The sequence below is a fragment of the Lynx canadensis genome, chromosome C2, assembly GCF_007474595.2.
Source record: "Lynx canadensis isolate LIC74 chromosome C2, mLynCan4.pri.v2, whole genome shotgun sequence".
Classification (NCBI taxonomy): domain Eukaryota; kingdom Metazoa; phylum Chordata; class Mammalia; order Carnivora; family Felidae; genus Lynx; species Lynx canadensis.
Window position 1 is genome coordinate 91,945,568 of NC_044311.2, and position 25,591 is coordinate 91,971,158.

General features: G+C 33.5%; 1 protein-coding gene across 1 annotated transcript in view; it reads right to left on the reverse strand.

The window, feature by feature from the left end:
- STXBP5L (syntaxin binding protein 5 like) overlaps positions 1 to 25,591 on the reverse strand; it is a 390,498-nt gene that overhangs the window by 90,607 nt on the left and 274,300 nt on the right. The window contains exons 19-20 of the mRNA XM_030330346.1: positions 7,005 to 7,156; positions 4,970 to 5,041 (exon numbers count right to left, since the gene is read on the reverse strand). Coding sequence (XP_030186206.1) covers positions 4,970 to 5,041; positions 7,005 to 7,156 — 224 coding nt within the window. The remainder of the gene's footprint in view (positions 1 to 4,969; positions 5,042 to 7,004; positions 7,157 to 25,591) is intronic.

Sequence of the window (25,591 nt, forward strand, 5' to 3'; positions counted from 1 at the left end):
TTTTTGTTTGTTTATTTTAGGCAAGACATTAATCTGGTCTGTATCTTGGTCTGAAGTGTAAGTCCAAGGCATTGTCTGTTTCATTCTTATCTGACACAATTTCACTTAAATATTTCCTCCTCAGATAGGCCCTTCTCTCATAACACTCTCAAAAATAGGTCCACCTTTTCCCCCTTATCTCACTTTTCTCCTTGATGGCTTTGCTTTTCTCAATTATAATAGTACATCTATGGATTCTTTACATGTTTTATATATATGCATTCCTTACATGTTTTCTATTCTAAACTGAGGAAAGAGTCCATAATTATTTCATTCATCACTGTATATCTTGTGCTTAGAAAAATGTTTGACACAAAAGATGCTTAATATTTTTTTGAATAAATGACCTCTTCCCATTTATTATTTACCATGATTTTTGCTCATTTTTGTTCATTGAGGCATTCTTTCTTTCTTATTCTTTGTTTTACTTTTCCATTTTTTATATTCTCAAGTTCATTTTTTTTTACATTCATGTGCCTCTCTTTGCTAGTTCTCTTTTATTCTTCTTTCAATTTTTCCTTATGCTTCTATTTGTGTTCCCAGGATCTGTTACCGTTCCCCACAATCTGAAAAAGCCATGCAGTGAGAGTGGGAAAATATCTATAGATAGACTTGAGACTTTTTAAAGGATCTTCCATTGCATTACAAGAAGTTGGTGCACAAGCAAGTTTGTCTGACAGTGTTCTACCTTAAGCCTATTCCTCAACTCCTTTGGTTTAAACAGCATACTATTATTTTCTAACTAGCAAAATTTCTGTCATTTTCACAAGTAGAAGAGCACTAGTTGACGAGGCAGCTGACTGGATGTTAGTCATTCCATAGACCAGTTGTTATACTGGAAAAGATATTTAACCTCTCTGAGGCTTGGTTTCATCTTTTATTAAAATAATAATGTCTACTATTTATAGAGTACTTTTACAAACATTAACCAAGAAAAGTTCTATAAGTCTTTAAGGGAGTTAAGGGATTATAATTTTTACTTGATATTAGAGAAAAAAGAAACTCAGAGAAGTTAAATGACTAGCCACAGATTACCGATATAATGAGTACTTCTTAAGTAGAAAAAGTAGAACTTGATATAAACCTCTGCTATGCCTGCTGCTCTTTGCAAATCATTTTATTGGTTCCACAAATCATAATCTGTCAAATACAAAGATTTCCTTTGAGCCATAGAGTTTTGTTATTCTATGATGTGAAAGATTTGCAGATGGAATAAAGATTTAGGGTAGGCAGTTCCTTGGAACCTAAACTATCTTAAAAAATGATCAGTGAAAGAGCCCAGGAAAAGATTGGTATTTAAGTGTTTCTCCAGAAATGAAAGTATAAAGTTCAAAACAGAATGTGTGTCACTTTGAGATGTAATAAAATATAATATATAATCATGATATAATAAAACATAAAAGATAAAAACTGGATTTCAGAGAGCACCATGTCTAATCTCCTCAATTGTGAAAAATAATTTTAAATTGTTTTGTTTTTGAATATATTATTTCATTGATTGTGGGTAAAAACTGGGTAAAAAAGTGGTTTCTGATTATAGTATAATGGGATTGATTTCCAATGACCCTGAAACTTTGAGACACTTAGAGACACTGAATAATACAATGGAAAGCATATGAAGACTGTTTTGCATCAGATAGGCCTAATTCCCACTCATTGTAACTTTGAGAAACTAATTTAATATCCTTTGTCTTCATTTTTTTTTTCATCTATAGAGGAATCTACAGATAAATATCTATCTGCCATAAAGGGTTACAATGACCATTAAATAATATAACACTGAGTCAAACTGCCGAGCACAATCCCAGAATAGAATAGACACTCAGTGGAAGTGGATTAAGTTTCCCCAAGTAGGAACAATGCAGATATGCTTTCCTGAAAGCTAGGAAATAATTCATGAAAGGCCAAATAGTCTCTATTATAATAAAATGGAACTACAGAAACATAACCAGGTTTTATGATCCAATAAATTAAAAGCAAGTTTTCATAAAATTTATTTTTAAAAGCATATTCCAGGATATACCTTCAAGTCATTAATCAGTCCCGTATGATGTTGATTATCAAGAGAAGACTTTAAAGAAATTTGATTTCAAATTCCATGGCTTGTCTGAATTTCTAGGGAGCTCACTGGTGGAGACATGGAGGATCTCTTAATGGCCTCCTAAGGACTTGATTTTACTTCTGTCTTGACACTTCAGATCTTTGTTTAGAAAAAACTATTTGTTTTGCAAAATTCCAGTGAACCCAATAACTGCAGAAGCTATTTCTGTTCTCCCTTGTCAAATCTGAAAAATCCCTTGGCTGTTCATATGAGCAGAAAGAGCCTGCTGTCATGCTCTATCTTACTACCATCATCATTTAACTACTGAGCACATATTTGTGCTAGGTATAGAGGGTATAAAGAATTTTAGATATACTCTTCACGTTCTTCCCATGCATTTGGAAAGGTAGAGCACATGCATAAAAATAAATAAAATACAAATGAATCTACACCAACTACCAACTGGTTCACGTTCTACCATGTCTACTATAGGCACTGTAGGCATTTAAATGAATTGGCATAACAGGGCTCTGATGGCAGGAGGAAAAGTTTACAATAGGAGGTAAAATTTGAGCAGGGTGTGTTCAGAGGGGGGATAATATGCATAAATTATAAGGATAGCAAGATAAATACCCTTGGCTTAAGGGGAGTGTTTTTATAGAAGAGTAGTAGAAATTTCATTTGAAAATATAGATAGGAATTATATTTTAGAGTACCCTGAATGAAGATTTAAAATCTTTGCTTTTTAAATCTGAAGGCTGTATAAGAGTATTGAAGGCTCAGAATAAGTGAGCATGTCTCTGAACTTCATTAACTGTTATACTGTGGTTGATACTGTAGAATCATGATTAAGAGACTTCTCCTGCTTCTTATCCTCAGCATAAAATTTCTCTTTTTACTATAAAAGCATTGCATTTTTATTATAGAAATGTCAGAAAATACATTAAAACTAAAAGAGATGTGTAAAAGCCACAGTCTCATGTTTAGAAACTTTTTTGATCCATATAGATGGATACATTCTCTCTCTGTCTCTTTCTCTCTCTCTCTCTCTCTCTCTCTCTCTCTCACACACACACACACACACACACACACACACACACACACAGTCTTGGGGGAATCCAACCCTGAGAAGGCTAAACTGGGATTCAGAAGCTCCAGTATGTGTGTTAAACCACGTGGAGACTATTTACAGGAAAAGTTTTGGCTGAAACATTTTATGTGGAAGCGAGTGCGTGTGAAAGAATAGTATTAGGGTAGGAGTCAGCTAATTTTTTATATAAAGAGCAAGATAGTAGATATTTTGAGTATCATGGGCCATATGTTTTCTGCTGCAACTGCTCAACTCTGCCATTGTAGTATGGATGCAGCCATAGATAATATGTAAATTATGAGTTTGACTGCATTCCAATAAAGCTTTATTTTGGGGAAATGAAATTTTACATAATTTTCAGGTGTCAAGAAATATTATAATACCTAATTCGTTTCTGTTTTAGGATCAGCAGAAGCCAACATAGATATCAGTGTTCTATCATAAGTCACCAGGAGAAAAGACAGTGAAAAGCAACCAAAAAGGGGGTGTTCTACTAGAATAGAAAACTAGAGAATACCTGTGATGAAAAATAAGTCACCCTATGGGCATTCCCAGAAAAATTTTAAGGATTTCATAGGAATTGGCATCCTTTAGCTAGAGGAAGACAATGTTTTAGGTTATTATTAATGATGTGATCCGATTAATCATCTACAAACTGGTGAGGCGAGGTCTGAAGAAATTCAAAATACAAACAATATGTGTGTGTATACATGTATATGCCTATTTTATACAAACATGAAGCCATCATATATATTGTTAAGCAACCTTCTTTTTTTTAATATGAAATTTATTGTCAAATTGGTTTCCATACAACACCCAGTACTCATCCCAACAGGTGCCCTCCTCAATACCCATCCCCCCCCCCCCCATCAACCCTCAGTTTGTTCTCAGCTTTTAAGAGACTCTTATGGTTTGGCTCCCTCCCTTGCTAACTTTTTTTTTTTTTCCCTTTCCCTCCCCCATGGTCTTCTGTTAAGTTTCTCAGGATCCACATAAGAGTGAAAACATATTGTATCTGTCTTTCTCTGTATGACTTACTTCACGTAGCATAACACTCTCCAGTTCCTTCTTTTTTAACATAACACTGATCAATATGTTGTAAACCTCTTCTTGTCGATGAATGTTAGCCCATAATATCACTAATAATATCTGCACCTCCAATCATACCTTCATTCTCCATTCTTTCTGAACTAGTTTTTAGAATTGCTTACTCCATCATCTTCAAATTTGCATTTTCTACCATGGTAAATGTTAATATTATTGGATTTTTGGTTTGTGACCTTAATTTCCCAACTTCACAGTGTGTTTGTGTTTTCTATTTAAAAAAAAGCAACAGAAACTAGGAAAGTTAGCTAAGTCTAAGAAATCCAATTACTTAGGAAAATACTGTAGTCCTTGTTATAATACTTTTTTAAAATGAGCAATGGCATAAGGTTTTCCAAACAAGAAAGTATTCAATTATTATTGATACTGGCATTGTCGGGTTTACTATTTATAAGGGCACCATGGCTCTTCCTCCTCAAAACAAAAGACAGTGACTCTGGAACTAACAGAATATGGTCTGCATGGTTTGTAATAAACACTGAAATAATGGGTGTGAATAAATGGATAAATGATATTAGCTATTTGAAGTATTTATATAATTATTAAAATTATCAGGTTGCACTTCCATAACAAAACAAAAATTTGCATGCATGCTGAATGTGTTTTAAAAAACACATTACTAAGCACAGATGTATGGGTTTAAATCAGGCATTAAAACTTAGAAAAGCTATTTGCCTAACCTTTATAGAACTTACTCTGATAGGAAGTACGGATCCGTTTCGTTAAATCAGGATAAAAGTTAGACAGGCCACGCATGCAAAAGTTGTCTTTGGAACATGCCAGAACATCAGCATCAGCAGCAGGCAGGGGAAAGAGAGAAAAATAGTCTAAAGTGAAAGGAAGTGATTCATACCAGAATCTAGAACAGCCAAGATGAAGAAATTGCAGCAAGTTTAGGTAACCAAATTAGAAAGGAGATATTAAAAAAACAAATCAATTAGAAAGTAAGAGGTGATAGATGAATGATGACAGTGCTATAGTAATTTTATTTAATCAAATATAAGAGTAGATGTCATATTTGTCATATGATTTTTATGTAGTAAACGTATTTCACATGTAAATAATACTTATGTTACCTCATAAAAATCAAAATGGTTGTCTTCAATCCTCAGTATTAAAAAGACAGCTTAGGGATTTTAGTCTTTGGTATTTTATTTTTATAATATAAAATGAGTATTCATTGTAGTCATTTTATACACTAAATATGAACAAAGTTTATGACTTCATCACAGTTTTTCCAGATTTTAAAGTCATCAAAATTCTAAGCTCTAATCATAATTGAGTCTCAATAAATTTAAATTAAGTAACAGTTATATTGTTTGTCACAATATACACCTTGTCATACCATTGTATAAACTGAGTAAGTAACTTAGATACTGGCATAGGATCCAGTTTTTCAAATTCAAATGCAAGTATTGCCTCTTATATGCTAATATTTTCCTACCCTAGAGTCCATAAACTTTAAAAAATCAATCTTCTCTTTCCCAATCATGAGGTAATCTTATGGAACATGCATGCACAATCTCTTATTCTGCCTTCCTTTCAAAAGCCAGAAAAGGTAGAGGCAGAACCTATACAATTTGAAATTTCCAGCATTCCTAAAATTATGCTAAAAGCTGAGATCACTAGCAGGAAACAAAGAGGCTTCTATATTCTGAAGGAGAACTTTTGTGCTCCTGGAAAGGGTTTAAATTAGCAATGTGGAAAGGGTTAAGGTTCATTAAAAAAAAAAGAAAAAAGATTAACAAAGGGAAGAATTTCAGTATATCAAGTTAATTTTTCATTAGTCCAAAGGGAAACTTCTTCTTTATAACATTTGGATGTTAAATTTGGCACATTTGCTATTTAGTAAATAACACCTATCATAATGTTCTCTTTTTATTTTAAAATATTCTTTACATGAGTCTATTTAATAAACTAAACACATAATACTATAGATGTATTTCCATCTGCAAATCTTTGAGCTCAACTGATTTTTTTTAATCAACTAAACTATATCAGTGGACAGAATATATGCAAAATTTTGTCAGTGTTTACAAAGCCAACTATTTGGATAAATACTGAAATTTCAGTAAACTTTGGATAATTTGGCATACCAAAATTTGGCATTATATAGAAAGTATTTCTGCTTATATATTAATTAACCTTATATATTTTTCCTTTATAGTTATACAAATTTATTGGTCCTGTCAAGCAAAATGTTATCTTTCATAGCATTTTAAAATGTTAATAATGTTTATTGCATTTGTGAAAATACCTCCAAGAAAATCACCCTCCAATAAAGAAAGGTGACAGCTAGAATATGGAGTTTAAACAATTAAAAGTAGTGAATATTTAAAATTATATTTTTGAATATTAGAAGAGATATTAGAAGAAAACTATCCTGTTAAAATACAACTATTGCAAATAATTTTTTCAACTACAGAGCCTGATTTTCACAGCAGTTTTATATTTAATAAATTCTTATTTTCTCTTATTTCTTAGGAATTCAACCTATGAAACTTGAGGTGTTCCCTAACTTTGGCAGCAAATTGAAATTTAAACACTTCCTTTATCCTTTCAAAGATTCTAACTATATTTCCGCCCAATTTTATTTACATAGTATTATAAGTTATATTGACTTCATATTGCCATGCATTTGAATAGCATTACAGAAGAAAGATAAGAAATCTAAAGGTAAGAAAACAGATGAGCTAATCAAGTTCATAACCATTTTGTTTTATCTCCTACCTGCAATGAACTGCTTGTTTTTTCGAGGAGACCGTGGTTGACGTTGGTATAGGTCACTTGATCTATATAGGTCAATGGTCCCCATGCTTAACAGTACTGTCTTCTGTATAAAATCCACCACAGCCAACCCATTGCAGTTCCCAAATGCAACTCTGAGAGAAAAAAAAAATGCAGCTAGAATGTATCACAGTAATCATTATTATTGTAATCTCTGAATTAAACATAATTGGAAAGTAATGCCTTAGGGTTGGAGAGGTAAGGTTGCGATTGGTGTAACGTCAGGAAGGATACCATGCCTTTACACAGGATGGAGTGACCTTGTATAATAGCCATATTTTACAGTCATATTTTATCATCAATTTTATTATTTAAGTAGTGATTACCCAATCTGCTCTTTAACTTGGTCTTATCTTTTTATAGAATCATATAAAATCTTTTTGCTAGCAGTGGGGAAATAGATCAAGAAATGGCATACTCTAATAGGTATAGATGCTTAGGTATATAATTAGATGCCTTTTAAAAATAAAATTATAATTATTAACCTCCAAATTATTTCTCTTCTTTCTTAAAAAATTGTAAAAATATTTTTTTTATTTTTGAGAGAGAGATAGAGCATGAGCAGGTGAGGGGCAGAGCAAGAGGGGGAGAACAGATTCTGAAGCAGGCTCCAGGCTCTGAGCTGTCAGCCAGAGCCTGATGTTGGGCTCAGACTAACAAACTGCGAGATCATGACCGAGGTCGAAGTTGGATACTTGGCAGACTGAGCCATCCAGGCACCCCTAAATTATTTCTCTTCTTAAACAGTATATATTTAACACAAAATTTACATAATAAATAACTTTCTATATCTAAGGTTTTGACACCATAGTAGATATAAACAGAGATACAATTTTCATTCACAAAAAATTAAAAATTTCTCTCTTGTTTTTTATTTTGTCCTACCTATTAACTTTTGTCCTATTAAAAGACAAACATCATTCGATTAATTTTTTTTATTTCTCCTGAGAAATTAAAACAGCTCTTAGCACTAAGCAGGCATTTTGGTCAGTCTTAATATTTATTAGGCTTACACAAATTCTCTTTTTCTGAATTTACAACATGCCTTCTAGCTAAACAATTGTAAATTTGTGCTGTTTGCTCCCTAAACTAAACAAACACTAGTTACATGACTGTTGTTTTGCTCATTTCATGTAAGTTCTGTGTTGTTTTCTTACTTAGATTGAATCTGGTTGACAAACCATTGGTTTACTCTCAGTTTCTTTCCATTCCACCACATAGCCTTCCTTCCTTACAACAAATGAAAAGTTCTACCATATGAGATGTTTTGCTATTTCACATAGAGTTCTACACCTTCCAACAAGACAGACTTTGGAAACTAAAACAAAAACAAAAACAAAAACTATTGTTATAAAAGTCAGCAGAGGGGCACCTGGGTGGCTCAGTCAGTTAAGCACCGACTTTGGCGCAGGTCATAATCTCACGGTTTGTGAGTTTGAGCCCCGTGTTGGGTTCTGTGCTGACAGCTCAGAGCCTGAAACCTGCTTCAGATTCTGTGTCTCCCTCTCTCTCTGCCTCCCTCCCACTCATCTCTGTCTGTCTCTCAAAAATAAACATAAAAAAAAATTTTTTTTAAAGTCAGCAGATTCTATCTCTATCATTTACAGGTTATGTGACCTTGAAAACAATTAATGAACTTTGTCAGGCCTTAGTTTCTTTACTTTATAATGAGAATTATAATACTAGATTTATCTATTTTTCAGGGCTTTAATGAGCATCAAAATCAGAAAATTGTTATTAAAATACTTTGAAAAATTTCCATACATAAGTAGAACTGATTCTAATATTATAATAAGTAAATGCAATATTATACATATTACATACTATATAGCAAGTTCATATCTCGAAACTTACACAGGTATGATAGAGTTCCCAAATTCAATACTGACAAGAAAAAAAATAGGAAAGTAGAATGTATTACATCAACCAGAATGATTATTTTTCTCTTTGAATTAAAAATAAGAATACTAGAAAGTTATACCTTAGTGTTGGGGAGGTCAGGCAATGGTTGTTGAAAAGTCAGTTAGAATACTGGGTTTAATTTCCTAACTTAAATAAAAAACTGTACAAAATATATTAAGACACAGTTTGCACAGATTGACCAACCAGGCAACATAGGATGAGAGAAGGATAACAATCAAAGTAAACTTTACCTAGGTATTCTTCTTGTGTTTTGTTTTTTATTTACAGTTTTATTGAGATATATTTCACATATTATAAAATTCACTGATTTAAATAAAGTGTAGAGTTCTGTGGTTTTAAATATATTTGTTCTTACTAGTAAAATGTATTTAGAATTGTGGAATCATCACCACATTTTAGAACATTTCAGTACCGGAATCTGGGTATTCTAATTTAAACTAATGTTCTAATTTAGTGAATGGAGGAGAGACTTTCCAGACTAGACTAGCACAGGAAACTAACACAGAGAGATCAGTGGTCGCACTGAATTGAGGAGAAATAGATCAGACTCTGATGCTATAAAAACAGCCAGAATTTATGAGGTAAAATACTAGAGAGAAAAGAGCTACACAAGGAGAATATATCAGACTCATAGAATGGTTCTCTGGAGCATCCATGTGAAAAAACTCCCCCAGGCTTGGGAAAGAACCACTAAAGAGATAAAGCTGAACAATTCACAAAGTTATCAAAAGGCTGAGAATATTTCATGTTACTACCAGACAAACTGCTGAGATCTCCTAATAGACAAAAAAAAAGCAGATATAGTAGTATCACTTTAGGAGTGGGGAACACATTTAGCCATAAACTAAAAGTTCTTCTGAACTCCACCTTAAAAAAAAGCTTAGAGACATTATTCTAAGTAACATAACTGCCTTCCAGAAAAATAACCAACACTATTAAAAAGAATCAAACAAAATACCACCATAATGTAAAATTCACAATGTCCACTATATAAAAAGTAGCAGGCATATAAGGAATTCAGAAAACATGACTGATATTCAAAGGAAAAAATAAATCAAAAGAAACATACCTAGAAATGAAACAAATGATAAAAGTAGCAAACAAGGATATTAAAAATGCTTAAAAATATATATTCCAGATATTTAAGAAGGTGGAGAAAAACATACTCTAAAGTTACAGGAATCAAGACAGGCTGGTATTGAAGTAAAGATAAAAATAAATTTTAATGAAACGAGTGGCCATAAACAAACATAAATGGTCAACTGATATTTGACAAAAGTATTATAGGAATTCAGAGGAAAGATAGTCTTCAATAAATGATGTGAAACAATTAGATATCCATAAGTAAAAAATTGAGCCTTAAATTTTTACCTTCCACAGTACAGAAAAATTAATAAAGACACTTGATTTCAAAAAATAGGCAAAAGATTTGAACAGATATTTCACCAAACAAAATGTACAAATGTGAAATAGGCACTTAAAAGATGCTGAGCATCATTAGTCACCAGGAATATGTAAATTAAAACCACTGATCCCATCAGAGTAGATAGAATTAAAAGATTGGTAACATCCAGTGTTGACAATTATGTGGAAAAACTGAAATTCGAATACATTGTTGTTGGAAATACAAAGAATACAACTTCTTTAAAAAATAGTTTGCCTTATAAATATATACAGTTAACTCTTCACCAACACAGGGGTTAAAGGTGCCTACCCCCCACACAATCAAAATCCATGTATAAGTTTTAACTCCTTCATACCCCCCAAACTTAACTATTAATAACCTACAGTTGACTGGAAGCCTTACTGGTAACATAAACAGTCAATGAACACATATATTGTATATGTATTATATATTAGATTTTTACAATAAAATAAGCTAAAGGAAAAATGTTACTAAGAAAATCATAAGAAAGGGAAATATATTTACATTATTGTATTGAAAAAAAATCATGTATGAGTGGACCCATGCAATTCAAACTTGTATTGTTCAAGGGTCAACTAAATTCACCATATGACCCAGTAATTCTATTCTTTCTTACCCAAGAAAATGTAAACAAATATTACACAAAGACTTGTACTTGAACATTAATAGCAAATTTATTCATAAAAGCCTCAAACTGGAAACAACTGAAGTTTCCATCGTATAAACACATTTTTTGTATATCCACATAATGGATAATGCAGCAATGAAAAGGAACAAGCCACAGATACATCTACAATATGGATGAAACACAAAAGCATTATGCTAAGTGAATGAAAACAAACACAAAATTATTTATGATTTATGACTCTATATAAAATTACAGTAAATGCAGTCAAATTGAGGGGCTAGAGAAAGAGGTAAAAATTGAATGCAAGGGAGCATGAAGGACCCTTTTGAGGTGATTGATACTTTTTATATCATTAGTTTGTTGGTGGTTACATGACTTATATTTGTCTTGCATGTTTGTCAAAATTAATATGTCATGCTTAAAATGGGTGATTTTTATTTTATACACATACCTCAATAAAGTATTTGTAATACTAATAAATATTTAGTTAATTAAATTGCTACAAAAAAGACAGAGAATTACACAGAGTTATGGACTCTGGTCCCTAAGAATGTTCTGGAGAGTAAGAGAATGATACGGCAAAGATTTTTTAAAAAATTGGATATTTTAGTTAACCTACCTGAAAGATAAAATGATTTCATTGTGGGAAGAAAAGGTGAGATTTTTTTTTCTTCCAATATCTTGTTGGTAAGGAAATTCAAAAGAAAATATCAATCAACAAGAACATATTTTCAAGATTTAGAATTTATAATAAAAATAATTTTTATTAGTCTCATCTTTGTTTCTTTAAATACTCAACATCTATCTTAAACTGCTTTATATAAAAATTAGCTATTCTCAATTGTCTAAGAGTTAATTAACTTTTCTGTTTTATAAGTACAAAATATATTTATATATAGAAATTAAAAGTCCACATTAAAAAGTCCCTAAATATCCTACAGGCATCCTGTTCTATTTGGCATTTATAAACAATGTTAATGTATGGACACATATAAATATAAAAAAAAAGTAAAAGTCAAATATTTTAAAAACACATTTCTATTTCATATCTTTGAATATGGTGATGCTTTAAGAAATTGCTCTTCTTTCTAAAAGCAACTCAGAAAAATAGGTTTAAATATGTTTGTTCAATGGGTTGGAAAAAAAGCAAAATTTTGCTTTTAAATACCTTAAAAGTTTTGTTACTGGTATGAACTTAGGGGAAAAAGCTCATATAACATTTGTAATCAAATACAAATACATTTTGGAAAATCACTGATTTAATAATTCTGTCTTAAAAATAGCTTTGTTTTTTTTCCCTTGATATACCACCATGTAAAAATAATCATAAAACTGTCTGTGTTTAAATTTAAATTTTTTAAATTTTAAAAGAAAATTTAATTATACCTAGAGTTAAAAATTCAGTTCCTAGTTGTGCTAGCTTCATTTTAGGTGCTCATTGTGATTAGCAGTAATATATTCGACTGCTCAGATTATAATACATTGCCATCACTGCAGAAAGACCTATTGCACAGTTCTTTTGTAGGGTATGCATACCTTAAATGTGATTTATTTATTTTACCTCCCTGTGATTTATTTATTTTATAACTGGAAGTTTGCGCCCAATAATCCCATTCACCTATTTTGCTCCACCTGCCAACACCCTCCCCTCTGGCAACTACTAGTTTTCTTTGTATTTATAATTCTGTTTCTGTTTTTTTTTGTTTTTTTGTTTGTTCATTCGATTCGTTTTGTAGATTCTACATATAAGTGAACCATATAGTATTTGTCTTTCTCAAACTTATTTCAACCTCTAGTTCCATCCATGTTGTCCCAAATAGCAAGATCTCATTCTTTTTCATGACCAAGTAACATTCCATTATGTGTGTATGTAGGATATGTGTCACATCTTCTTTATGCATTCATCTATTGATGGATACTTAAGAGTGCTTCCCTATCTTGGCTATTTTAAATAATGCTGCAATAATCTTAAGGGTGCATATATCTTTTTGAATTAGTGTTTTTATTCTCATTACCTTTAGCAGTGGAATTAGTGGGTCATATGATGTTTATGTTTTTAATTATTTGAGGAACCTACATGCTGTTTTCCGTAGTGGCTACACCAAATTACATTAACATCAACAGTGCACCAGGGCTCACTTTTCTGCATATCCTTGCCAACACTTGTTATTTCTTGTCTTTTTGGTACCAGGCATTCTGACAGGAATGAAGTGGTATCTCATTGTGGTTTTGATTTGCATTTCACTGATGATTAGTGCTGTTGAGCATCTAATTATGTGTTTGTTGGCCAGCTGTATGTCTTTGGAAAAAATGTCATTTCAGGTCCTCTCCTCATTTTAAATTAGACTCGTTCCTATTGAGGTATGTAAGTTCTTTATGTATTTTGGAAATTAATCCCTTATCAGATATGTCATTTGCAAATATCTTCTCCCATTCAGTAAGTTGCCTTTCAGTTTTGTTGATGGTTTCCTTTGACTTGCAAAAGCTTTTTACTTTGTTGTAGTCCCAATAGTTTATTTTTGCTTTTGCTTCCCTTTCATGAGAAGACTTATCCAGAAAAATGTTGCTAAGGTTGATATCAAAGAAATTACTGCCTTTGTTTTCATCTAGGAATTTTATAGTTTCAGGTCTCACATTGAGGTCTTTAATCCATGTAAGTTTATTCTTGTGTATGGTATAAGAAAGTGGTCCAGTTGTATTATTTTCAATTTAACCATCCAGTTTTCCTAATATCATTTTTTGAAGAGATTGTCTTTTCCTCATTGTGTATTCTTGCCTCCTTTATTATAGATTAGTTGACCATTATAAGCATGGGTTTATTTCTGGGTTCTCTATCCTGTTGGTGAATGTGTCTATTTTTATGCCAGTACCATATTGTTCTGACTATTATAGCTTTCATAGTATACCTTGAAACCTAGAACTGTGATATTTTTAAGTTTTGTTCTTCCTTCTTAAGACTTCTTTGGCTATTGGGGGTCTTTTGTGCTTACATACAAGTTTTATGAGTACATGTTCTAGTTCTGTGAAAAATAATACTGGTATTTGATAGGAATTACATTGAATATGTAGATTACTTTGGGTAGTATGGACATTTTAATGATGTTAACTCTTCCAATCCATGAGTGTGGTATGCATTTACATTTGCTTTGCTGTCTTCAATTTCTTTTATCAGTGTTTTATTATTCTCAAAGTACAAATGTTTTACCTCCTTGGTTAAATTATTCTTTGTATTCGGTATTTTATTCTTTTTGATGTGATTGCAAATGGGATTATTTTCTTAATTTCTCTTTCTGCTATTTTGTTATTAGTATACAGAAATGCAACTGATTTCTGTATATTAATTTCCTACAACTTAATACTTAATTCATTTATCTACTCTAGTGGTTTTTAATGGAGTTTTTAGGGTTTTTGTTTTCTAAGAATGAGACAGCATGAGTGGGGGAGGGGCAGAAGAAGAGGGAAAGTGAGACTGTTAAGCAGAATCCATGCCCAGCACAGAGCCCCAAGTGAGGCTTGATCTCATGACCATATCATGACCTGAGCCAAAATCGAGAGTTATATGTTTAACAGAGTCACACAGGCACCCTTGGATATTCTATATACAGTAGCATGTCATCTGGAAATAGTGAAAGTTTTACTTTTTCCTTCCCTATTTGGATGTATTTTATTTCTTTTTCTTGTCTGACTGCTGCAGCTAGGACTTCCAGTACTATGTTGAATAAAAGTAGTGAGAGTGGACATCCTTGTCCTGTTCCATATCTTAGAGGAAAAGTTCTCAGTGTTTGACTGTTAACATGATGTTGGCTGTGGGTTTTCATATATGGCTTTTATTATGTTGAGGTATACTCTCTCTAAACTTACTTTGTTGAGAGTTTTTATCATAAATGGATGTCATTTTGTCAAATGTTTTTTCTGCATCTATTGAGATAGTCATATGGTTTTTATTCATTTTGTTAATGTGGTATATCAAGTTGATTGATTTGCAAATCCTGAACCATCCTTGTACCACAGGAATAAATCTCACTTGATTGTGGTGAATGATCCTTTTAATGTATTGTTGAATTTTGTTTGCTATTATTTTGTTGAGTTTTGCATCTATGTTTAGCAGAGATATTGGCTTGCAGATTTCTTTTTGGGTAGTGTTTTTCTCATTTTGGTATCAGGATAATGTTACCCTCATAGAATGAATTTGGAAATTTTCCTTCCTCTTCTATTTTTTGGTAATAGTTTGAGAAAAATAGATGTCAACTCTTCTTTAAATGTTTGGTAGAATTCACCTGTGAAACCATCTGGTCTAGACTTATGTTGGTTATTGATTTAATTGCATACTGGTATCTGGTCCATTCGTATTTTCTATTTCTTTCAGATTTACTCATGGAATTGTATATTTCTAGGAATTTATCCATTTCTTCTATGTTGTTCATTTATTGGCATACTTGTTGTTTGCAGTACTGTCTTAAAATCCTTGTACTTCTGTAGTGTGAATTATTATTTCTCTTTCATTTCTGATTTTATTTGAATCCTCTCTCTTTTTTTATTGAGGAGTTTTCCTAAGGGTTTATTAATTTTGTTTCTCTTTTCAAGGAATCAGATCCTGGTTCCTTCCTTCCTTCCTTCCTCCCTCTCTCCCTCCCTCCCTCCCTCATTTATTTCTGCTATGATCTTTATTATTTCTTTTTGATGTTCAGCTGGGTGATTTCCAGTATCCTGTCTTCTATATCACTAATTTGTACTTTTGCATCATCTTATCTGCTGTTGATTCCCTCAAGTATTTTTCATTTCAGTTATTGTATTCTTCAGCTCTGAATGGTTCTTTTTAATATTTATCTTTCTGTTGCAGTTTTCACTGTGTTCATCCATTCTTTTCCCAAGTTTGGTGAACACTTTATGACTGTAATTTTGAACTCTTTATCAGGTAGATTCCTTATCTCAGTTTCATTTAGTTCTTTCTCTGAGGTTTATCAGTGTTTTCATTTGGAATATATTCCTCAATCTCCTCATTTTGCTTCACTTTGTGTGTTTCTACATATTATATAGATCAACTATATCTCCCAGTTGTGAAGCAATGGCCTTAGGTAGAAGATTTCCTGTGTGGCCCAGAAGTGCAATCCCTACTGTTCACCAGAACCAGGTGCTCCAGGCTGTCCCCTATATGGGTTCTGTATTCCCTTTTATTGTGGCTGGGCTGCAACTGCTATAGGTATATTGGTAGGTTGGGTGGCCCTTGGCCCAGCTTGCTAACAGGCCTGGCTACAGCTTCTGTCAGTGTGTTCTTGGCGGGGGGGGGGGGGGGGGGGCTATGCTAGCCCCCCTTGTGGTTAGCTGCAAGGTCTGGCCATGACCATAGCAGCTACATTGGTGGATTCCACCCCCCCCCCACACACACACCCTGGCCACTCCTAGGGCAGGAGGCACTTTGAGCTGTTGGGGCAGATGAATTGGGTAGAATGGACCCATAGGGGAATACCAGGGTGGAATGAGTAATGCTAACCAGGTAGATGGAGGGTATTAGAAATGGTGCCTTCCAGTACCAGGCTAGCTTGATAGAGGAATATGAAAACTGGCACCCACATATGCACATATTCCTGAATAAAGTTGCTACAGATCCTGTCCCTACAGAACATGCCTAAAATTAGTCAATAAGTCTCCTTCAAGTATGGCCCAGGTTCCTTTTAAACTGCTGCCTTTCTGTTGGGTCTTGGTGCAGATGAGTTTGTGTTTGTGAACCAGGCTCTTTATGAGTGGAGTCTTATTTTCCTATAGCCCTGTGGCTCTCCCAGAGTTAAACTCTAATGATTTGCAAATCCAGTTGTTATGGGGGCACATTTTTTTTTATATATATATGAAATTTATTGACAAATTGGTTTCCATACAACACCCAGTGCTCATCCCAAAAGGTGCCCTCCTCAATACCCATCACCCACCCTCCCCTCCCTCCCACCCCCCATCAACCCTCAGTTTGTTCTCAGTTTTTAACAGTCTCTTATGCTTTGGCTCTCTCCCACTCTAACCTCTTTTTTTTTTTTTTTCCTTCCCCTCCCCCATGGGTTCCTGTTAAGTTTCTCAGGATCCACATAAGAGTGAAACCATATGGTATCTGTCTTTCTCTGTATGGCTTATTTCACTTAGCATTACACTCTCCAGTTCCATCCACGTTGCTACAAAAGGCCATATTTCATTTTTTCTCATTGCCACGTAGTATTCCATTGTGTATATATACCACAATTTCTTTATCCATTCATCAGTTGATGGACATTTAGGCTCTTTCCATAATTTGGCTATTGTTGAGAGTGCTGCTATGAACATTGGGGTACAAGTGCCCCTATGCATCAGTACTCCTGTATCCCTTGGATAAATTCCTAGCAGTGCTATTGCTGGGATGGGGGCACATTTTACCAGTGCAGGTCCTTAGGGCATTGGTGCTTGATGTGGTACCTAAACCCTTACCTCCTTAGGGAGTACTCTACTTATGTGATATCCTTCCTGCTTGTGGGTTGCCATGCTGGGGATATAGATCCTGACTAGCTTGCATCTCTTCCACTCCTACCTGTCTCAATGTGGCTTATCCTTAGTTGTGTAAGAGCTCTTCTTCTAGTCTTTGGGTCATTCTGAGAGTTGTCCTATATGTAGTTGTAATTTTGGTGTGTCCATGGAGAACTTAAACTCAGAATCTTCCTATTCTGCCATCTTGATTCTCTCCTCATTTATAAATTCTTTTTGTATTTGTAAGATAAAATCACTCTATTATTGGTTTACTTTGTTTATTCAAGTAAATATATCTTCAAGTTATTATGTTATGGGTAGTAGTAAATCACTATCCTTTCTATCCCTGGGATACTACACTATTTCACGTTTCTCTACACCCTACATAAGTAATTCATTAATTAAAAGCTCCACAATTGTTCTTTTTGAATATGTCATGTGTATTCTGCCCTGAACCTAAAAGTTAAATTTTATTTTATTTTTGTTTTTATTTTTATTTTTTAAGTAAGCTTTACACCAAAAGTGGAACTTGAACTCACAGTTTTGAGATCAAAAGTTGCATACTCTACCAACTGAGCCAAACAGGTGCCCTTAAAAGTTACATTTTACATTTGTTCATACATTTAATCCTTTCAACATTTTATCCTTGTGTTACAGATATGGAAATTGAGAACAGAAACTTTAAGTAACTTTTCTAAGATTCAACAGCAGAAAGCAGAATTAAGATTTGAATCCCAAAGAATCTGACTCTAGCATTCATGCTCTTTAACCCTGCACTAGATTATCTCAGTAACTAAAAAACAGAGCTTCCACTAAGCCATCAAAATTGTATGGTTCTCTATCCTCTGGAAATAATGGGAGGAAGAAAAGCTGATAATAATAGAAGAGCTGACTCAACATAATTCTTTATGTCTTTGGAATAAAAGTAAAATATTCACATTTAATCTTCTTACTAGATTTCTTCAATGACTGATTTCTCACCTTCTTTTTTCTCCAACATTTTCTTCTCAGTTACTTTGCTGCACTCTATCAGTTTCTATATTTACGCTTTCAAATGACTTTCAAGTCATTGGTCACATACCATAGGTTCCAGATTTTCTAACCATTTCTGGTGTCTGATGATTCTCAACAACTCACATCCCCAAGTCCCTAAGGAAAGAGCATTTCAGAGGAACAAAGTATAGTTTTCTTTAAAGTTTTCTTTTTTTTCAGTCTTAAAAATTACTTTTACTTTAAAAAATTCAAACAAGGGGCACCAGGGTGGCTCAGTCAGTTGAGTGTTCGATTTCAGTTCAGGTCACAATCTCACGGTTCATGAGTTCAAGCCCCACATTGGGCTCACTGCAGTCATTGCAGAGCCCACTTTGGATCCTCTTTCCCCCTCTCTCTGTGCCCTTCCCTGGCTCACACTGTCAAAAATGAATAAATATTTAAGAAAAAATTCAAACAGTAAGATGAAAGCCCCCTTACTTGGTCTACTGTGTGCCAATCTCCTTTTCAAAAATGACTGCCATTAACAGTTTTTATATTCTTCTTGCCCTTTTTCTATGTTTTAACAAGCTTATACTTGTTCTATAACTTTATTATTTTCACTAAAACATGTCTAAGATATATTTCATTGTCTGTGTTCTTTAACTGTCGCATTGTATTCGAAGGTACAAAAGTAACATGTTTTTTAAGAGAGCATCTTCCTATTTATGTAGATTTATATAGGTTCCAGATATTTTGCTATTATATGGAATGATGCAAGGAACATGCTTCTACTAACGGTGCATAAGTGAAAGCCTTCAGAAATTGTAAATATTTCACTAAGCCTAGAATTTCAGAGTCAAAAGATATGCTTAGTTTTATTTTATTTATTTTTAAAGTTTATTCATTTATTTCAGAGAGAGAGCATGAGTATCAGAAGGGCAGAGAGCAAGAGGGAGAGAGAGAATCCCAAGAGGGCTGTGTAATGTCAGTATGGAGCCTGATGCAGGGCTCAAACCCAAGAACCGTAAGATCATGACCTGAGCAGAAACCAAGAGTCTGATGCTTAACCCACTGAACCACCCAGGTACCCCTTAGTTTTATTAAAAAAAAAAGTATATAAAAAAGAATCCATTTCCTCATATTCTTTTTTTTTTTTTTTTTTTTTTTTTTTAATTTTTTTTTTTTCAACGTTTATTTATTTTGGGGACAGAGAGAGACAGAGCATGAACGGGGGAGGGGCAGAGAGAGAGGGAGACACAGAATCGGAAACAGGCTCCAGGCTCTGAGCCATCAGCCCAGAGCCTGACGCGGGGCTCGAACTCCCGGACCGCGAGATCGTGACCTGGCTGAAGTCGGACGCTTAACCGACTGCGCCACCCAGGCGCCCCAATTTCCTCATATTCTTAATGAAGATGTTAGCAATCTTTAAAAATTTTCTCATATAATGGATAAAAATTGCTCTTGTTTCAATTTTTTTACTTGTTACTAGTGAAGTTATAAATCCTTTCATGTTTATTGCCATTTGTATTTCTTCTGTGAATTGCCTGTTTATATAGTTTATTTTTACTGGGTTATTTTTTCTTATCAATTTGTAGGAATTTAAAAACTGTATTGTGGATGTTTATAGCATATTATAGAAAGACAATGTTGCATAGTATATAAGTAATATGCTGTACCTTGATTTTTATAACTTTATTAGATATTTTGCTAATTCTATGTAAATTCATAGGATGTAAAATTTTTAAATGACTCCCAATATTTGTATGTAATCTAATTTATTCCCCTATAATTTTGTTAATGGACAATTAGATTGCTTCCAGTCTTTTGCTATTAACAACACAACAATGACTATCCTTCATAAGTTACTTTGCACTAAAACGTGGAGTATATTTGTGGGATAAATTTCTAGAAATTAAATTACTCAAGTATTTTCAAAACTCTATATTTTACTTTTATTCATATGTAACACTTATAAATAAAAGTGTACATAATTGTACACTTCAATGGGTTATCAAAAAGTGAACAATCCCACATAACCACCACTATGTCAAGAAATAGTATGTTACCAGCAGCTGATTCATGTTCCTGACAATTATTGCTACTCTTTCCTCTTCCAAAATCTGACTTCCTACACCAAAAAAGCAGTTTTGCTTGTTTTTGATAGATGTTTATCAAAAGATAGATATGTGTTTGCTTTTCATTAGGTTATATACCTAGAAATGAAACTTTTGGATTATAAGGTGGGCTAACATAAGTATGCTAAAATGGAGTACATAATGCTAACATTTTATAAAGTAGATTCAACAGTTTACCCTCTGCAGCAATGTATGAGAGTTCCTATACCCAATATCTTTGCAAATATTACCAACATTACTAATGGGGTTGTGTACTTTCTCATATGTATATGAAAATATATTTGTCATTTACATATCTTCCTTTGTGACATATTTGATCAAATTTCCTGCACATTTTTTTCTATTATTTGTCTTTTTATTATTGATGACTCATGAGACTCTTTTTACACTGTGCATATGAATGAGTCCAGTGTCAGACACAATCTAAATATCTCTTCCTTGCCCTACCATTTCACTCTAATGGTGCCTTTTTTTTTTTTTTTTAATTTTTTTTTTCAACGTTTATTTATTTTTGGGACAGAGAGAGACAGAGCATGAACGGGGGAGGGGCAGAGAGAGAGGGAGACACAGAATCGGAAACAGGCTCCAGGCTCTGAGCCATCAGCCCAGGGCCTGACGCGGGGCTCGAACTCACGGACCGCGAGATCGTGACCTGGCTGAAGTCGGACGCTTAACCGACTGCGCCACCCAGGCGCCCCTGGTGCCTTTTTTTCCTAGAGTTTCTTAATGTTTTTCTTTATGATTAATAATTTTTTAGCATGTTGGAGAAATATTTTTAAAGAAATTTTTTTTTTTAAATTTTTTTTTTCAACGTTTATTTATTTTTGGGACAGAGAGAGACAAAGCATGAACGGGGGAGGGGCAGAGAGAGAGGGAGACACAGAATCGGAAACAGGCTCCAGGCTCTGAGCCATCATCAGCCCAGAGCCCGACGCGGGGCTCGAACTCACAGACCGCGAGATCGTGACCTGGTTGAAGTCGGACGCTTAACCGACTGCGCCACCCAGGCGCCCTTAAAGAAATTTTTAATGTTTATTTTTGAGAGAGAGAGAGAGGCAGAGCGCCAGCAGGGGAAGGGCAGAGAGAGAGGAAGACACAGGATCCAAAGCAGGCTCCAGGCTCTGAGCTGTCAGCACACAGCCTGATGCAGGGCTCCAACTCATGAACTATGAGATCATGACCTGAGCCTAAGTTGGCGCTTAACTAAGTCACCCAGGTGCTCCATTGAAGAAATATTTTCTTAACACAAGTGTAATGAAGATATTCTCCTATAATACCTTCTAGAATCTTTGTATATAGTGGGAAAGAACAGTCAGATTTTTTCTCTCTATATTTTTTAATTGGCTTTGTAGTATTTATTGGGGGAAAACCTGTCATTTCCTCTATTGCTCTGCAGAACCAATTTAATTATATATGCTTGGATCTCTTTCTTCACTCTTCTGCGAGTTGGTCTATTTGTATATTTCTCCTGTGCCAATAGAACACTGTCATGACTAATATAACTTTAATAACTCTTGCTTTCCCATAGAACAAGTCTTCTAAATCTATTTCTCTTTAGTATTGTCTTAGTTAATTGTGGTCCTTTGCATTTCTCTATACATTTTAGAACCAGCTTTAAACTTCAAGGGAAAAAATATGCTAAAATTTATATTGGTATTATGGTAAATCAACAGATCATTTTGTGAAAACCTGACATCTTTACACTATTATTGGATTTTCCACTCCATGATTTAGGTTTGTTAATTTCTATTTTTATAGTTTTCTGTGTAGAGGTCTGTGTGTGTGTGTGTGTGTGTGTGCGTGTGCGTGCGTGTTGGTAGAGGTCTTGATAATCTTTTATTAAGTGTTTTCCTAGATACTTTATTTTATTTTATTGCAAGTGGAATCTTTACACAACTTTAGTTTCTATTTTTTCAGATATGGAAATGCTTGTTTGTTTGTTTATTTATTTATTTTGAGAGAGAGCACGCACGCATGTGTGAGTGGGAGAGGAGCAGAGAGAGAGAGAGGGAGAGAGTATTAAACAGGCTGTCATGCCCAGCATGGAGCCCTATGTGGGGTGGATCTTGATCTCACGACTGTGAGATCATGCCCTGAGCCAAAAATCAAGAGTCAGAGGCTTAACAAAGTAAGCCACCCAGGCACCCCTGGAAATGTCATTTATTTTTACATCGACTTTGTATCTACTAATCTTGCAATCTAATAATTTATCTGCAAAGTATTTAAATGTTGTACATACATAATCATTTCTTTCCATTTCCTTCTTTTGTAATCTATATAACTTTGATTTATTTTCCTTTATGTATTGCTCTGGCTAGGTCTTTCAGTAAATGTGAATAGAGGTAGTGATAACAGTCATCCTTGTCTTGTTTTCATATCAGATGTAAAGCTTTCAACATTTTACGTAAAGTATGAATGATATTTGCTGCCATGTATCAGATTAAGGAAATTTCCTTCTTGGTTTAGTTAATGGTTTCTTTCTAACTCATGAATAGAAGATACATTTTACTCAATGTTTTTGCTTTTTGCATCCCATGGCTTACTTTTATAGTTTTCTATTTTATCCTGTTAATGTGATGAATTACATGAATTTATTTCAAATGTTAAACAAGCCTTGCATTCTTGGTATAAACTAAACATGTTTCTAATATGTGATTATTTTATTGACAGATTTATTTATATTTTGGCTGGGATTTTTGCACCTATGCTTATGTTCTGCTTTTTGTAATGGTCTTTTCAAGTTTTGGCATCAAGTTATATTGTCCCATAAAGAGATGAATATGACTTTTTCTTTCTCAGCTTTCTCAGAAAGTTTTTATATAGTACTGGTATTACTTATTTCCTAAAATTTTGCTGGGATTTACAGAAGTAGCCACTTGAGCTCGAAATTTTTGGCAGTTGAAACCGTCTATGAGCAAGGTGTCCAAGCTGTCTTCCTCTTACAAGTGTCGGTTCTTCAGAGGCTCTATAGTGACTGTTACCCCCACAGTTACTTTACATGGAAAATATGCTCTCTGACTTATTCTAACAATCTTCAGCTCCTGAACTTGGTGATATACCTTCATACCCTCTTAATTTTGGTATTCCTTGCCTTTATAGGTCAATCTCTTGAGTATAGAACCCTGAAAATGGCTTCAGCTCAGTCATCTACCATAACTACTTGGGTTAGAAGACAAACATATATTCTTGTCATATCAAATAATGGGATTATTGACTGTCCCACACTTCCTTCCTCTCTTTCCTTCATTCAAGGGAGTTCCTGCCAGTGTATCTACCAAATAATTTTTCAGTCAAGAAAAGTTTCCCCTTATGTATGTTCACATAGAACCTCCACACTGCAAAAACTCCAGGAACACAAGATAAAATTTTTCTTTTTCTTTTAGGCAGTCTTCCTTTCAGATGCCTTCAAAAAGTTTTCTTTGAGCTCATCAAACTTAGCTTAGGGGCAGACTGGGAAGAATGGAAGTAGAACCAAATATATATTTTTCATGTATTATTTGATAAATGATGATTGATTCCAAATTTGGAGGGAAAGATATAGTATTCAGGAAGTGGTATTGGTACAACTCTTAGTCATCAGGGAAGAACTAGAGTTTAATCCCCATTTCATACTTTATATCTAAATTAATGCTAGATAGATTAAATACTTAGATATATTTAAGAAATATATTAAAATAGAATGTAATAATTTTTAATCTTGAAGTGCGGGAAGCTTTTCTAAGTATGACACAAAATCCAGAGACATAAAAGAAAAAATAGAATTACTTTAACAATTTTTAAAAATTTATTCATGGAAAAAACCATCCTAAACAATTTCATAAAGTAAACAAAAACAGGGAAAATACTAGCAAATTACATCAGAAAGCTAACTTCCCTACTATGTAAGTAGTTTTCACAAATCTATAAGAGAAATACTAACAACTCTGTAGAAAAATGGACAGAATGTAAACAGAAATGTCATAGTACAGGAAAAAATGTTCCATTTCACTTAAGATATGAGAAAAGTCTACTAACACAATTACATACTTCCTATCAACAGAATGACAGGGAATAAAAAGTTTACACTATTGTTAGGAAGGTAGTGCAAGATCACGTATTCTTAAACATTTTTGAGGGGGTATAATTTGGCACAACTTCTATGGAGGGCTACAATCTAGAAATAAAGAATAATTAAAATTATATTAGCTTTTAAAGGGTATAATACAATCCAACTTTCAAAGAATGCCTGACTGGATTATGTTGCTCTAAGCCTTCTATTGTCTCTTAGTTTAGCCTATTAGGGGAAATGTGAATACTTTTTGGAGGATGATAACATCATTTAGAACCTGAAATTATCTCTATAATGTTTATTTATAAATATATAAGTATATATATGATGGTATATAAATTTATATGTTCCATAAAAACAGAAAGAACACCAAAAAGCTAATCTAGATTACATGAGGACAATATGACCAAAATCCAAGACAAATCAACTAGATAGAGATAGGGAGTTATCAAACACATATTGAGGGAACTGTATTCAACATGTTCAAGGAAATGAAGGACAAGAGTGATAATTTAGGAAGATAACAAGAAGCTTTAAAAAGAATCAAATGAAAGGTATAGAACTGGAAAACAAAATAACTAAAATTGAACTCCATGGCTGGATCTACCATAAGATTATAAACAACTGAAGAGAGAATTAGTGAATTCAAAAAGACAAGTCAGAAGAAAGCATCCAAACTGAAACACAAGGAGAAAAAGGATAGAAAATAGAAAAACAAAAAAGAATGTGTAATAACATCCTAACAACCTCCCAACATTAAAAGTGGAAATGCTAGCACAAGTCTGACTTCAAGCAAGAACAAATAATCATAGTTTTTATATAAGTTATTATTTTTCGTATACCATTTTCAATCAAGTAAAAATCTAGGTAAAGCCTTCTTTCCATTTTTAGGACTTAAGTATTTTAAAAGAAACA